The 14,388-nt window shown below is 47.9% G+C and overlaps 1 protein-coding gene across 1 annotated transcript; it reads left to right on the top strand.

Moving 5' to 3' along the window:
* The first annotated feature begins 8,168 nt into the window (after nt 1–8,168).
* LOC126541692 (uncharacterized) lies at nt 8,169–10,212 on the top strand. The gene is made up of 3 exons (XM_055075623.1): nt 8,169–8,180; nt 8,912–9,995; nt 10,094–10,212. Coding segments are annotated over exons 1-3 (1,098 nt in total). The 3' UTR covers nt 10,096–10,212.
* The last annotated feature ends 4,176 nt before the right edge of the window (nt 10,213–14,388 follow it).

Raw genomic sequence — 14,388 nt, forward strand, 5'->3', positions numbered from 1 at the left:
GACGCAGTAGTCGGTATGAGCAAGCGTCGCTCGCGCCGACGCGCCCTGCTGGCAAGAGCCGCCGTAGCTGTCGGTGACCGCTGGCTCCTTTGTCCGCCGCCGAGGGTTGTGAGCTGGATGCAGGAGGCCGCCGAAGTCGCTGCGCCGAACTGGCCACAGCATCACCATCGCCCGGGGTGACTCGATCGTAGTCCGGGGCAGCAGCGCAGACGATGTGCAGGTGGCCGCAAGCCAGGGGTGACTCCAATCACGCTGCGTACACTCAAAACACTCGGCAAACACTAAAGTAGTGCAAGGGAGAGGAATTCTGCATGCGCATCGCCCACGTGGTACGATGTTCAACTCGGCTAGCAAAAGATCGGGCAGCTACTCAGATGCTAAGTTCAAGTGAACGAAGCTCGCTTCCTTGAGCCGAACGAGTAATTTCAATTCGTGCGAGGCTAAATAGAATGAGGGGAGCAAATTGCAACGCCTCAACGCCACGGTCCACCAGGTTGTGTCCCTCCACGTGCGACAGGCAGCTTCGTAAAGCCTTAGGCCTAAAGCGTCGCTACTCTGACAACAACCGGCATCCAAAAACAACACTCAAAATGAGCGCAAAACAGGCAGCCGCGAGGAGACGTCAGCTCTGTGAGGTGGTCCTACTCCGCTCGGTGCACACAGCATCCGAGTTGACGGCGCCCACCGTCCCAGACGGTGTCGGAGCGCCCGGTGCCAGGCCGCAATACCAGTCAGCCCGTCGTGGCACCCGTGGCCCGCGGCCACCCGGCTCCCAGAGCCGCGACTTCATCCGAGTCAAAGAGATAGAAGAAGCTATTTACATAAGAAATTCGGACCACCCACGAGGCTTCCATACTCACTCGCTTCAGGCTTGCCACTGCTCCGCGGGCACTCAGCCTCGCTCTCCCAGGATGCAGACCACGTGGCTCTCGTACCGACGAATGTCATTAAAAAAAAACACTTGCGAAAAGGCTTAGCATGCTGATAAGTTCAAACACACTACAGCCACCGTCGCCTCGCTCAAGAAAGCACGCCGCCGACGCTAGCGATCAAAATCCACGCTAGGCCTACGCTTCGGTTCAAACAAACGTCTTGAACGAAGCAACACTTAAAATTATCGTCCGATGCCCCAAGAGGTCCACGTTGGGCAGCCAGATGTGGGAGATACGGGGTTCTCCTCCTCCGTACTCTTGGGACAAAGGAACGACAACACAGTAGTGCAAACAATCACAAGGGCATTTATTGCACCTTTCATAGATCAATGGCTGCTAGCCGAGTTGCTATCCCCAAAACATGCCGATGGGCGCGCGACAAATCTAGAAGTCCGACTCACCGCGAGCGAGCGAATATGTTCGCCCTATGCTGGATCCCAACGCCTGGTCATCCGCGTGTTCGGTCACGCCAACGGAGGCGCGCTCGAAGGCCGCTACGCGAGGCGGTCTCGCAGAAGCCTGGGTCGCCGCGCGCGCGTGGGACGTCCACGCCGTGCGCCCGACCCGCCGGGAAAAGGGGTCGCTCCACCCGCGGCACGGCACGTCCGTGCTGCTTGCTGTCTCCAACCCAAGAGGCCAAGCGTCTTCCCTTTCGGCGCCCGAGTAACCCCGCCGCGACAGTCGCGCCATCTCTCGCACCGCGCTTGTACCACGCCGCGGGCGCCAGGCCACGCGAGCCGTGCGGGAAAACAGCATATCAGGGGATGCGCTATGCGGGAAAAACATCAGGGGACGCGCGAGAGTCGCGCATCCCCACAACTGATAAGCAGAATGTTAATTACATCGAGATATCTAACTCGAAGAAGCTTTAGTTCGGCGGTCCTTATCTGAATAGACGGGGAATCAGCTGGCGTTCTCCTCAGGTAATACTGCACTCAATGTGATGTTTGAAATTAAAATGAATTTGAAGGAAAGGCTTAGGTATAGTAATTTCTGCAAGCGAATTTTTCATTTACGCTGCGAAACATTTACCAGAAATACATAAACCTTGCAGCATTTCCGAAACATAATCTAAAAGTTACAACTCTGTATCTCAGTGATAAAAATAAAAAACGATTAAATTCTGTAAGCTAGAGCTCATATTAAGCCCGAAGTGGATAAAAGTGATATATTATACACCGCCTTGAAATATACATTAACATTTTTATTAGAATATTTCAAAGCCGTTACGAGCATTGTAACATAATCACGTAAGTTTTAACTTCATACATCTAAGTTGCCTGATCCAGATCCTCTGATGTAGTTAATCGAAATTTGATATCTGTTTTCCTTGCTGAGTAACGAATTTGCTATCTTGGTGCTTCCATTTTTAATACTTACCGACTTGCAGCTTTTCTGGTGAAAAAACTAAATGTCCTATTTAATGTTATGATTAATGCACTCACAAGAAATTATCCTTCTTTTCTAACTGCAGCAAATTTCATTCAAATCGGTACAGCTGCTCCCTCATAAAAAAATCACCCTCTTTCAGGCCGCGAAGGGGGTCGAACAGCGAAGCTGTATTAGTTACACCGAATGTTACACTACGCACGGCAAACTTCGGAAGCAGTCTATATTGTAAATCTTCCGTCTAACCATTTTTTTGCCTCATTTTCGCATTCGCGTGCTTCGCTTAATGAGCATTTCAGTAGTGCTTCTTTCCGTCACTCTGAGAGTTTTTCATTTTTTCTGTGCGTGACGCAGGCCCTACAACGACGTGCCCGTTCTCGAGCCAACTCTCGATGACGCTCCCTGTAGGCAGCTTCTTTCTCAGGAGTACGCACAACTCGTGGTCTTCCCATAGATGTAGCTGGGATGGAATGTGCGAAACTACTAATCTAAAGCTTTGTATGTTAGGCGCAGGGCCCATCATTGAAGATGCGTGCGCTGCAACTGTCTTTACGATAGGTTGGATTGATTTCACGATTGACGTGGTTCCATGAGAGCGATTGAGGGTATGTGGCGGTTAACAGCACTTCTTGCTGTGGTGCAAGAAGTGTCGGCAGCCACGCGCTCCTAGTATAACGTTTCAATAGCTGGGCACTGTTCGTTGGCTTCAAACCGCCTTTTTAAAATTTGTTCGTTTCGCGGCAAGGTCGAATCACCACCATCATCATCATCATCATCAGCCTGGTTACGCCCACTGCAGGGCAAAGGCCTTCCTATACTTCTCCAACTACCCCGGTCATGTACCAATTGTGGCCATGTTGTCCCTGCAAACTTCTTAATGTCATCCGCCCCCCTAACTTTCTGCAGCACCCTGCTACGCTTCCCTTTCCTTGGAATCCAGTCCACAACCCTTAATGTCCATCGGTTATCTTCCCTCCTCATTACATGTCCTGCCCGTGCCCAATTCTTTTTCTTGATTTCAACTAAGATGTCATTAACCCGCGTTTGTTCCCTCACCCAATCTGCTCTTTTCTCATGCCTTAACGTTACACCCATCATTCTTCTTTCCATAGCTCGTTGCGTCGTCCTTAATTTTAGCAGAACCCTTTTCGCAAGCCTCCAGGTTTCTGCCCCATACGTGAGTACTCGTAAGACACAACTGTCATATACTTTTCTCTTGAAGGATAGTGGCAACCTGCTGTTCATGATTTGAGAATGCCTGCCAAACGCACCCAGTCCATTCTTATTCTTCTATTTCAGTCTGATGATCCGCATCCGTGGTCACTACCTGCCCTAAGTAGATGTATTGCCTTACCACTTCCAGTGCCTCGCTGCCTATCGTAAACTGCTGTTCTCTTCCGAGACTGTTAAACGTTACTTTAGTTTTCTGCAGATTAATTTTTAGACCCACCCTTCTGCTTTGCTTCTCCAGGTCAGTGAGCATGCATTGCAATTGGTCTCCTGAGTTACTAAGCAAGGCAATATCGTCAGCGAATCGCAAGTTGCTAAAGCATTCTCCATTAACTTTTATATCCATTTCTTCCCGATCCAGATCTCTGAATACCTCCTGTAAACACGCTGCGAAAAGCATTAGAGAGATCGTATCTCCCTGCCGGACGCCTTTCTTTATTGGGATTTTGTTGCTTCAATCAATCGTCGATAAATTCGCTGCCGATCTGGTTCGACCATCGGAAATGCAAGTGTGACAAACGTATAAAATTCGCGTATAAGATAGCACATTCATAGGGAGAGAGGGATCACTTCAACCTCTTTACCCTTGTTGAGCTCGTCTTTTCCTCTCCCGCTAGGTTATGTGGACCCTTTTTAGCGATGTCCGACAATAACGGCACAGGGTCCGCCTAAACAGCTTCGCTGTAGAACGTTCGTGCCTTTTACAGCGAAGCTGTATACCTCTACCGTCCAAGGAAATTCTCGTGTCGTTGTGGTAAGCAAAAAACTCCCCATACGTGGTCCGATCCCGAAGATAGTGCAATGCCGGGCCCACTCGCGGAGGAGACAAAGTAGGCGTTAAGCACTCCACATACGTGGGCCGATCCCCGAGATAGAGCAATACCGGCCTGAACCGGGGCGGAGGTGAAGCAGGCGTTAAGCCCTCCCCATAGGCGGGCCGATCGCGTAGATAGTGCAATGCCGTCCCGGCCCGTGGCGGAGGTGAAGCAGGCTCTAAGCACTCCCCACACGTGGGCCGATCCCGAAGATAGTGCAATGCCGGGCCCACTCGCGGAGGAGACAAAGTAGGCGTTAAGCACTCCCCACACGTGGGCCGATCCCGAAGATAGTGCAATGCCGGGCCGACCCGCAGCGGAGGTGAGGTTCCCCATTAAGGGGCCAACATACACAGCTTCGCTGGTCATCCTTCTTCACAGAGTGGAAGGGTCCTGAGCTTTTTATCAATGTAAAGCAATATATGCGCCATGAAGCCGAAAAGGCGGCGAGCGTCCGGCGTTAACATCTGATGGCACCAATACCCACGTGATCAAGTGATGACGTCGCGTTCCCTGCGCTTAACCTGCTGAGGCTTGCACTTTGGTATTCCACGGTGAACGGCCACGGCGTCGGACGGGCGCCATGGCTCACACCCAAGAAATTTACTTTGTTCAATTGGAAAACTGAGTTTACTCACGTTAAAAACTAACCTAGCACACTTCCAAGACTGGCTTGGCCCATACCCAACATTTGGATGGCCCAGGCTCAAAATTGACTTTTCCCTATTCAATCCCATGATTACGTGAAAGGTATCGCACGGAATACTCAGAAGGCCTTCGCATCTAATGCACGTAAGGAGACTTAAGTGTCTCTAATTTTTAGGTGCCCTTCAATAAACACCATCGGAGTAAGGTCCCAACTTAAAGCTTCCTGTAGAACCGTGTATCACGCCGGTTGTATAGAAAACCAATGAAACAGAAAGATGGCGTATACGCAAGCCCGCGGCCCCTGTGGTGTGAAAATAAAAAAAGAGAGAAGAGCTCCAGGAAAAAGAATATTCATCAGAAGCTTGGCGGGGGCAGTTATCTCGGCCAGGCATCTCATCTGCATGCCGACACGCTGTCTCGCGAGACCCCTAGCAAAATTGTCCATTCAGGTAACTAAGGAGGTAATGTTAATACATAACTGCCATCGTTAAGTGCCAAGTTGACGCGACAGTCTGAGGGTGGGCTTTTTTTTATATTTTCTTCAGGTGGCGTCAGAGCGCAAGTGATGGCGGGCATTTCAAACTGATGATTAGGATATATTGACCTCCCCTTTGAAACGGGAGGGGAACAAATAGTCAGCTAGCTGGCTTGAATAATGCTATACATGCTTTATATTCAAGCATTCTTGCGTACATCTCGTAAATTTCTTTTCTCTTCCTGAAAACCTCTATCTACCTTGTACCGTGACGTGTGCCTGTAACCAATCGGGTCGTATCAATCACTTCCCTGGTTTTTCCACCAATAATATATGCGTCTCTAGCTTATCTCAACTGCTGACTGGCTGATGGGTCCATTCCTTCCACTTTAAGCCTAAGCGCTTCTGGAAGGTACACAACCTGGAAGTGGTCACCCGACTTTTGCTGCAGCAGATACACGCCTCATCTTTTTTTCCGAATATTTACTCCGATCCCCTTTGGTCCTTAGGGAACCAGCTCGAGCCTCAAACAGCAAGACACTTTTAACTCGTACAGCTATTACTTTTGATATTTTTCCTTCCCATTCTTGTAAATCTCCATGTTTTGCTTTTTCGTTTTTGATTTTTTTTATTATTCGAAGTCGATACGCCACGTGGTCGCAGGAAAAAGAAACTCCATGTGCCGACGAAGGTTGGCGTCGAGCACACATTCCAATCCTTCACCTTATGACTCTAGAATCCTAGAGCTGCTGCGGCGGCGTTGCGGAGGTGCGGGATCAACTCGCGGCAGCGGAGGCCGATTTCTATGGGGGGCGAAATGCAATAACACCTGTATTCTGTGCGTTGGGTGCACCTTAAAAAACCCTAGGTTGTCTAAATTATCGCGGAGTCCCAAACAGCAGCGCGCTTCGTGTTCATATCTCGCTATCGGGCCAAAATACCCACGAATACGGTGAAGTTTTATAATCCCAGTTGCACTAAGGAAGCTGCACTGTTCTTCTCTTGTGTCATAAGTCATTATGCAACTTTGGACGCTCCTTTACCAGCAAATATGGTGATGATTAAACAAATGATGTTTTCAGTGGATGGCCAAAGAGCGACACGAAATAGATTTTTTGGAACAAAGTTTATTTTCGACAGAAAATTTGATTTGCTTCCTTCTATGCAGTTTTCACATTGAACTGGTATGGTGACGTCAACAAAAGATTACTTTGCTCGTTTCATCAAGCTTTCAATGGAAGTCCTCTTCAGTGCAGCGTAGTGAACTTCCAGCAAACTACAGGTGTTTCCAGTACCCCCGCCTTCCTTGACTTGGATAACTGCATGCAGGGATAATTGCATGCGTACTTAAGTCTGACCACTTGTTCAGCATAAGTTTCGCAAACCTCGAGAATTTCACGCGGGATAGTATATTTGACCTAAGAAACATGACTTACGGCGATGTTACTACGAGCTTGTCAAAACCCCTTGCACGAATTATGTTTGCGCAGCAATAAAGGTCAATAATGAAAAAAAAATTATTGAGCTAGGTGACGATTGCTGGAGCAGATACACAATCAATTTGGTTAAATAAACCTCAGACTCACCTGCGTGGAGACTATGTTGGTGCCTTTAGTCATACCTTCCCTGAAAGTAGAACAGTTATTGTAGTAAGTCATAAGTTCAGCATCCTTTCTTATTCTGCTTCAAAACATACACTCATACTTTCAGTCACATTCATGTGACAATGACATAATACATTTCTGAATATCACAGACGACTTCTGCGCAAATCCACGAGGTGTAGAAAGTTTCAAAAAAGGAAATTTCATGATGCATCCCACTATAGTCAAATGAAGTCAGTATAAAGTTGGTGTCGATGATGCTACCTTTACTCACAGTATGTCAAAGATGGTACCACGAATGCGCCGCGAAGACGTCAAACAAATAAAAACCTCTCAAAGTGACCCACCTGCTATGTCCGTCTTCCTTTGCTTTTCTCGATCCGACTTCTCTATGGCTTTCTCTCTCTCTCATAGAAGAAAGAGAGTTTAGTGTTGCATTACAGCTTGCTCACTGGCCGCTAGAATTGTAACGTGAGAAGAACACACACCAGTCTTCATTATTCTTTCTCCTTTTTGTCACTGAAGGGCGTGGGCTGTCTTAGCCCCAGCGCGCGTTGCCGCGATTAGCATAAACTTAATACCTCCTGCAGGCCAGATCATTCTTGCTGCAGGCCAGATCATTCTTCAAGTAAATGTTAATTCACCTGTCCCCTATGGCGAAGTTATGCTGTTGAAATACCTCCAAGCGACGGTGTAAATACTAATTTTTCATGGTGCCTGGACCCACAGGTTGGCGATAACAAAAACACAAAATTGTCCATGAGTTTCTTCGGCGCTAAAGCAGGTGACATCTGGTTAATACGCTGCCCTCGTGTGCGCATCCCCACGTTTGGTCGTGATTGCGGATGGCGCTGTTCCGCTAAGAAACTGGGACTGAATGTGTAATTGAGAACTCCTAGGAGAACCAGCTTTACTCCATCACATATCGCACACCGCAGCAGAGAGAGGAAGAAAGGCCGACTAAGAAAAGATATGCTAATAGGACAAAAGCAAAGAAAAAAAGCTAAAATGAGGAAGTTGAAGAATATGGATGCTGCATAGGATTACTTGATGGCAAAGACAGGTTCATTTTAGCGATGGTAGAGAGAGTGAGAGAGTTTTAGAATCTCAAAAAGGGGCATTGTCTCCCTCACCTCCCCCTAAGTCCGGTTTATAACTTGTTCTTGAAGTCAACTACTAGGTATAAAAGAGGGCTCACCAGCGACTCGAATCAGAAGCTTCTGCTCCTCCGACGGATTAGGAACACCACCATGGTAAGACACGGGTGAACGCTTTATTCTCACGAGGTGATGCTACCAGTGCATTTTCAAATGCGCTGCTTTGGGAAGCGACTCCAAGATGGAGAGATTACTAATATTGCATAAATTCTCTATAATTGCTAAGCTTCTAAATATAACTATACTTATCCATGTTACTTATTCATCATTAATAATTGTTATTGATTAGAAGATATTTAATAATAACTGGATGGTACTTAATACCATCCATAGTTATAACTGGAAGGTAATACACAGTCATACAATTATGACAAGAATCCGATGTGTACGAAACTGAAAGTATTGCTCACATAAAGCATGCTTAGGCTATATGCCACGGAGATGCCGTTTAGCTGCTCAGTAGCTCGCATGTGAGCGACGTGCAAAGAACAGGTTAGATAGCATTCACTACTATAATGTTGCAAAGAATCTACACACAATGCCCAAAGTTAGCCGCAAAAATTTATTGCTTTGTATCCAAGAAATAAATTAGAGGCATACCAAAATACGCGCACACTACATTAATATCAATACTATTTCTAGAGACGTAATCTCCTTTACAGCTGCGTGCCTGCATCGTCCTCGCCTTGGCCACCAGTGCTTTCGCTGGTCACGTTGGCCACGTTGCCGGTGGCTACACCCTCGCCAGCAACCTCGGCTACGGCCTTGGCTACGGAAGCCTCGGCTATTCCGGTCTCGGCTACGGTGGCCTTGGTCTCTCCCATTACGGTCTGTCCCATGGAGTTGGCTACTCCGGCCTGACCGGCTACGGCGCTGGCTTCGGATACGGATACGCCCCCGCTGCCAGCTACGCCGTCGCTGCTCCAGCTGTTACCCGCACCGTCTCCACCTACCACGCTGCTCCAGCTGTGACCGCTGTCCACGCCGCTCCAGCCGTGACTGCTGTCCACGCTGCCCCAGCTGTCACCTACGCTGCTGCCCCAGCTGTCACCAGGGTGGTCCAGTCCGCTCCAGCTGTCACCTACGCCGCTGCTCCAGCTGTGACCAGGGTCGTCCAGTCCGCCCCAGCTGTCACCAGGGTGGTCCAGGCCGCTCCAGTTGTCCAGACCTACGCTGCCGCCCCAGCTGTCACCAGGGTGGTTCAGTCCGCTCCAGCTGTCACCAGGGTGGTCCAGGCCGCTCCAGTTGTCCAGACCTACGCTGCCGCCCCAGCTGTCACCAGGGTGGTTCAGTCCGCTCCTGTTGTCCAGACCTACGCCGCCGCCCCAGCCGTCACTCGTGTCGCCACCTACGCTGCCCCAGCTGTCACCAAGGTTGTCCAGTCCACTCCAGTGGTCGCCAGCTACGCCGCTGCCCCAGCCGTGACCGCTGTCCACGCTGCCCCAGCTGTTGCCACCGTTGCCCACGCTGCCCCAGCCGTCGCTACCTACGGAGTTGCCCACGTTGCCCACGCTGCCCCAGCCGTCGCCACCTACGGCGTTTCCCACGTTGCTCACGCTGCCCCAGCCGTTGCTACCTACGGTGTTGCTCACGCTGTCCCAGCCTACTACGGCTACGGTGTTGGCTCCCTCGGCTACGGTGCCGGCAGCTACGGTTACGGCCACGGTCTCCTCGGCTACGGCCTGAACTACGGCTACGGCCTTGGCTCTCCTCTCAGCTACTCCACCCTCCTCCGCAAGAAGAAGTGTAAGTTCCGCCATATTGCCTGTAGAAAATATTTTTTGCGGTATTGATCTGTTCTAGATGTGTGCAGCGCTAACATGTATTTTTTGTTCTCGTTCCAGAAATTTTCTTTATCTTCCAACTCGAACCGGACACAAACCACACAGCCATGGACATTCAGATTTCCTGGTTTCAATGATGTATAATCATTGTTATGGCAGAATAAACTGTTTGTCTGATATTTTTCTCTTTTGAGTGATGTGCCACATACGAAGACATGATAGGTTGGAGCAAGACATGATCTCGCCATTTCAAGACCGCGTACTGAGGTCTGCAGCTTCTCCTGGGTAAGCCTGATACAGCGCGCTGGCTACGCGAAAACGTAGCATATGCCCATTCCCACAATGCTGTGCATCTGCAGAATATCTGTAACGTCGTAATCGTGTTGCTAGCAAACATATACAGAACCAGCAAAGCCAAATAGACTTTCTTACTGCAATATTAGCTGTCTTTGTTTGGTTGAACTTTGCGCCACCAGGTGGCTGCAGCGTGCAGGCCGTCCACAACTGTGCCTCGGCTTATCCCGTGAAACACGTAGTACGCTTGCGTTCACCCGAATACAAGTGAAGCTAAAGCTCTCTAACCGTATTTGGGCGGGCGTTCCGGCTGGCGTTCGGGCACCGAACTACCATCTTTATGAAACACTCTCGCAGCCTGTATGTCCAACGAGGCTGATTATTCAATGACACCTGAGGTCCTAGCATGGATATTCAGACCCGTTAGAGGTGGACTCCCGTTGGATATGTTGTCTGCCGGTAGGACATTCCGTCTCGTGGAGCCTTCAATCTCGTTGGACATTCACGCTATGAATCTTTGAGACGCACCCGCTGTCCCACGTAAGCACTGTGGCGTCTCATGATGTCGACGCTTTGGCGCAGTGCTCGAAAAGGTCAGCCCTCCTCTTCTCACGCCTCCCTCTAACTCTATTACGGCTGTGGGAAAAGGCTCCTTTGCAAGAGAAAGTAGTAGTCGCCTTCCGCGGCAGTGCTGGAGCCACTGGATATAACACCGATAAGACGAGGCTGCTTATATTTAAAGCGACCTATGCTGACGCTACTAATGAGCTGGTTGACTACTCTTTTCATTGCGAAACTAGGCAATGAAACAAGGAACGTCAGGTAAACATATTCACTGTATTGCTATGAAGGGCCTTATATACGGTCTCTACTCCGGACCCAGTTACAGGACTTAGGAAACATATCTCATCTACGCTGCAGTTTGTGTATTCCAGAGCCATCACATCATAATTATTTCTTTGGAGCTCAATAAAGAAATGAATAGACGCATCAACCAACTTCTTGTCCGACAACTCTTCATTTTGCTGAATAATTTTTATAACATGGTTTGATAAAAAGGGAAGATTAAGCACACTTTTTAACTTCTTCCACGTCACTTCAGTTCCAGAGGTTGAGTTAAAAAAGAAAGTGCAATAATACTCATCTCTAGCGGTCCAGATATCTTTTGTTAGTTTGTTACGAAGGCACTGTATTTTCTTTATCCTGACGACGCATGTAGATCAGAATTTCGTCATATTGACTTGACATCAGCTGAACTGATTTTTCGATACATTCAACACTACCTTTAAGCATTGCAACTCTGTCCAGCATTTGTTTTTTCAGAGCAACCAGGAGTTTTGCTAAGGTAGCTTCAATCTTGGGCTTTCTTTCTTGAACACCCTTCGTCCGGCCCGTTCGAGAAGTAGGGCACCGCCATGCCTTTCTTCATGACTCGCCTTTTGACTTAAATGTGTTCTCAGACACCTTCGAACAATTCTCAAAATGGTATCAGTCGCCACACTCCGCGCAAAGCAGTTCTTCACTATCTGAACACTCTTCGTTACAACACAAACAAATCTCATTTTCTGTGGGAGCCATTGCAGAAAAAAAAAACAAAGAATAAGACCTTTACAGCATTGCTCTCACTAGAGCAACGCGAGAAAGCCAAGGCAGTTTCTAATGCCTCATTAGGAACCAAATCCCTAATGCATTTTCACAGAATGTGTTTGATTAACAAGTTAACGCTTCCACTGCAACTTTATGCCAGTGTACAGCATACGCGCTTGAAATAAATACCTTCAGTAAAGGTGAACGACTGGGCCTACAATAACAAACTTCGTAGTAGCAGTGCAAAAAGTACTGCCATGAGCATCAGCCACAAGAAAACTGAGGCGTGTCGAACCTACTTCCTCGTAGGCACCCTATAAAGTCTGTTCGGGTCCTTCCCATTCTGGGTGTAACATTCAGCCCTTCTCTCGACTTTTCTGCATATGTCACCAGCACTGCATCTAAGGATCGTCGCATTCTTGGTTTTCTGTCGTGTCTCCCATTCCTGTGGACCTAAGGTTTTCCGAGCACTTTAAACCTCTATTATTCTGCCACGGCTTGAGTACTGCTCATCAGTATAGACCGTGTACCAAACTCACGTCGCTGAGGAACTTGATTTTGTTCTGCGCTGGCCAACATGCACCCTCTGCTCCCGTCTTTTCAGGCATCGCAATCTCATGCCAGCCTACGAGGATTGCCTCAAAGCCTTCAAGTGGCACACCCTGCAATAACAGCAAAACATTGCACTACTGTGTGCGGCCCGAGATCGCAACCCCATGCATATCTGGCATACAGAGCTTTCTCTCCACTCCCCGGCTTTCCTTGCGACCGCACTGAATTGGCACTCCTGCGTATCGTGCACCCGTCGACTATGACTATATGCGTGTGTTCCGCGCTCTGCAATTGAGGAAGCGTGTGTGTATGTGTGTGTGCGTGTGCGTGCGTGCGTGTTTGCATGCGTGTGTGTGTGTCCAATTGTATACTGCTTTGTGCCTTCCACTACTAGAGTATGCCGTTGTAGATGGGGTGCAACATGCCAATCTAATTCTGACCTCATTGAACGCACCCAGAATAAATTGATATCTATCTTCAAGCACCACTCTTGCCATTCTGGTGAGTATAGTTTAGCTTTCTCAAATATAGCTCAACTTGCACCTGTACAGTCAAGACTTAATTAATCAGAACTTTTGTTCCTGTATACGGTGGTCCATAAATTATAGATTCCCAAAAGCTTCTTGATCATATGCATTTGTTCGTGCCGCAACAGTATACTAGGCACCATTCAACATCCTTTGCCGGGCCTTGTTGCCAGACTGTGCTATATATGACTCTGCTCCAAAACACATAAATGCTGTGCCTGTACTGACACACTTGAAAGTTCATTTCCTGTGTTTTGTACATTTGTAGGTAATCATGTATGATTAACTCCCTTTTACTGTATCTCGTTTTCATTTTTCCCTATTTGTTTCTCTATCTTGCATGTTTTGTCTACCACACTTATGTTTTCTGTACATTTTGTTTGGAATATTGCTCGTTATATGTAGCAGCACGAAGGCTCTCTAGCTGTTCCTGGGCACTATTATAAACATTTGAAGAATTGATTATTATCATAGTATAAAAAGGTGCTTTTTAAGCATGGACTAGTATATTAGTTCAGTGCAGTGAATTTTGTGCCATTAAAAAGAAGGCATGAATTAAGAAAGTGCAATGACATGCTATGTGCCTGATCATTTGTATTGTGCTATTAATTTCTTCTGAGCTTTATTAATCGCTCGCTATGGTATCTAGTGTTGTGCAATAATATATGCCACCTCAATTATTACGTGCCTCACAGAAAAAATTGAATATCTTTCTCAGTGAAAGCATCATCGTAGGCTAAAACAATAAATTGGTATTTCTTGTGGTCACTTGAAGTCCATAAATTATGAAAACGACCTGTCTATATAGATATTTCTTATATTAATCAAATGAGCTGCCCAAATACATACGAATAAGTGCTTCAATAGTGCGACTTGACGTGTTGTTATCGGCAGTTCATCCCGCGACAACCTCTCGACATGGCTAGCGCGCTTATGGGGAACGGGCAGACGGCCTTGTCAGCATCGTTGTCGAAACGGATGATTGATGGCCAGCACGGGAGTACCTCGGTCATGAGAGATTTGGGCAAAGAGTGCAACGATACGGTCCGTCACCTATGAGCCACCCGAATTGGCACATCTACGCCGAGGACGGAGTCGGTGTACGGTCGGAGTGAGTGTGCGATCCCCGTTTCCCGTGTTTGTACCCACTGATGTGCGTGTGTTTCCAGCAAAACTCCCTTCGGAGGGAAAGGGCAACAGACCTCCGAATTGGTGGGACCAGATGTCATCGGCCTCCTGACGCCGGATTGAGGGAAGTGACTGAACAATGACCGCGCAGGGTATAAAAAAGCAACGGCTTGTTAGAGGGATTAGCTGCTGCAACTTCATGAACCTTTTTTGTACTACTTTGAACTTTCTTGTAAATATGTAAATATAATCCAATTTTGTCAAACG

The sequence above is a fragment of the Dermacentor andersoni genome, chromosome 3 (assembly GCF_023375885.2).
Source record: "Dermacentor andersoni chromosome 3, qqDerAnde1_hic_scaffold, whole genome shotgun sequence".
Lineage (NCBI taxonomy): Eukaryota > Metazoa > Arthropoda > Arachnida > Ixodida > Ixodidae > Dermacentor > Dermacentor andersoni.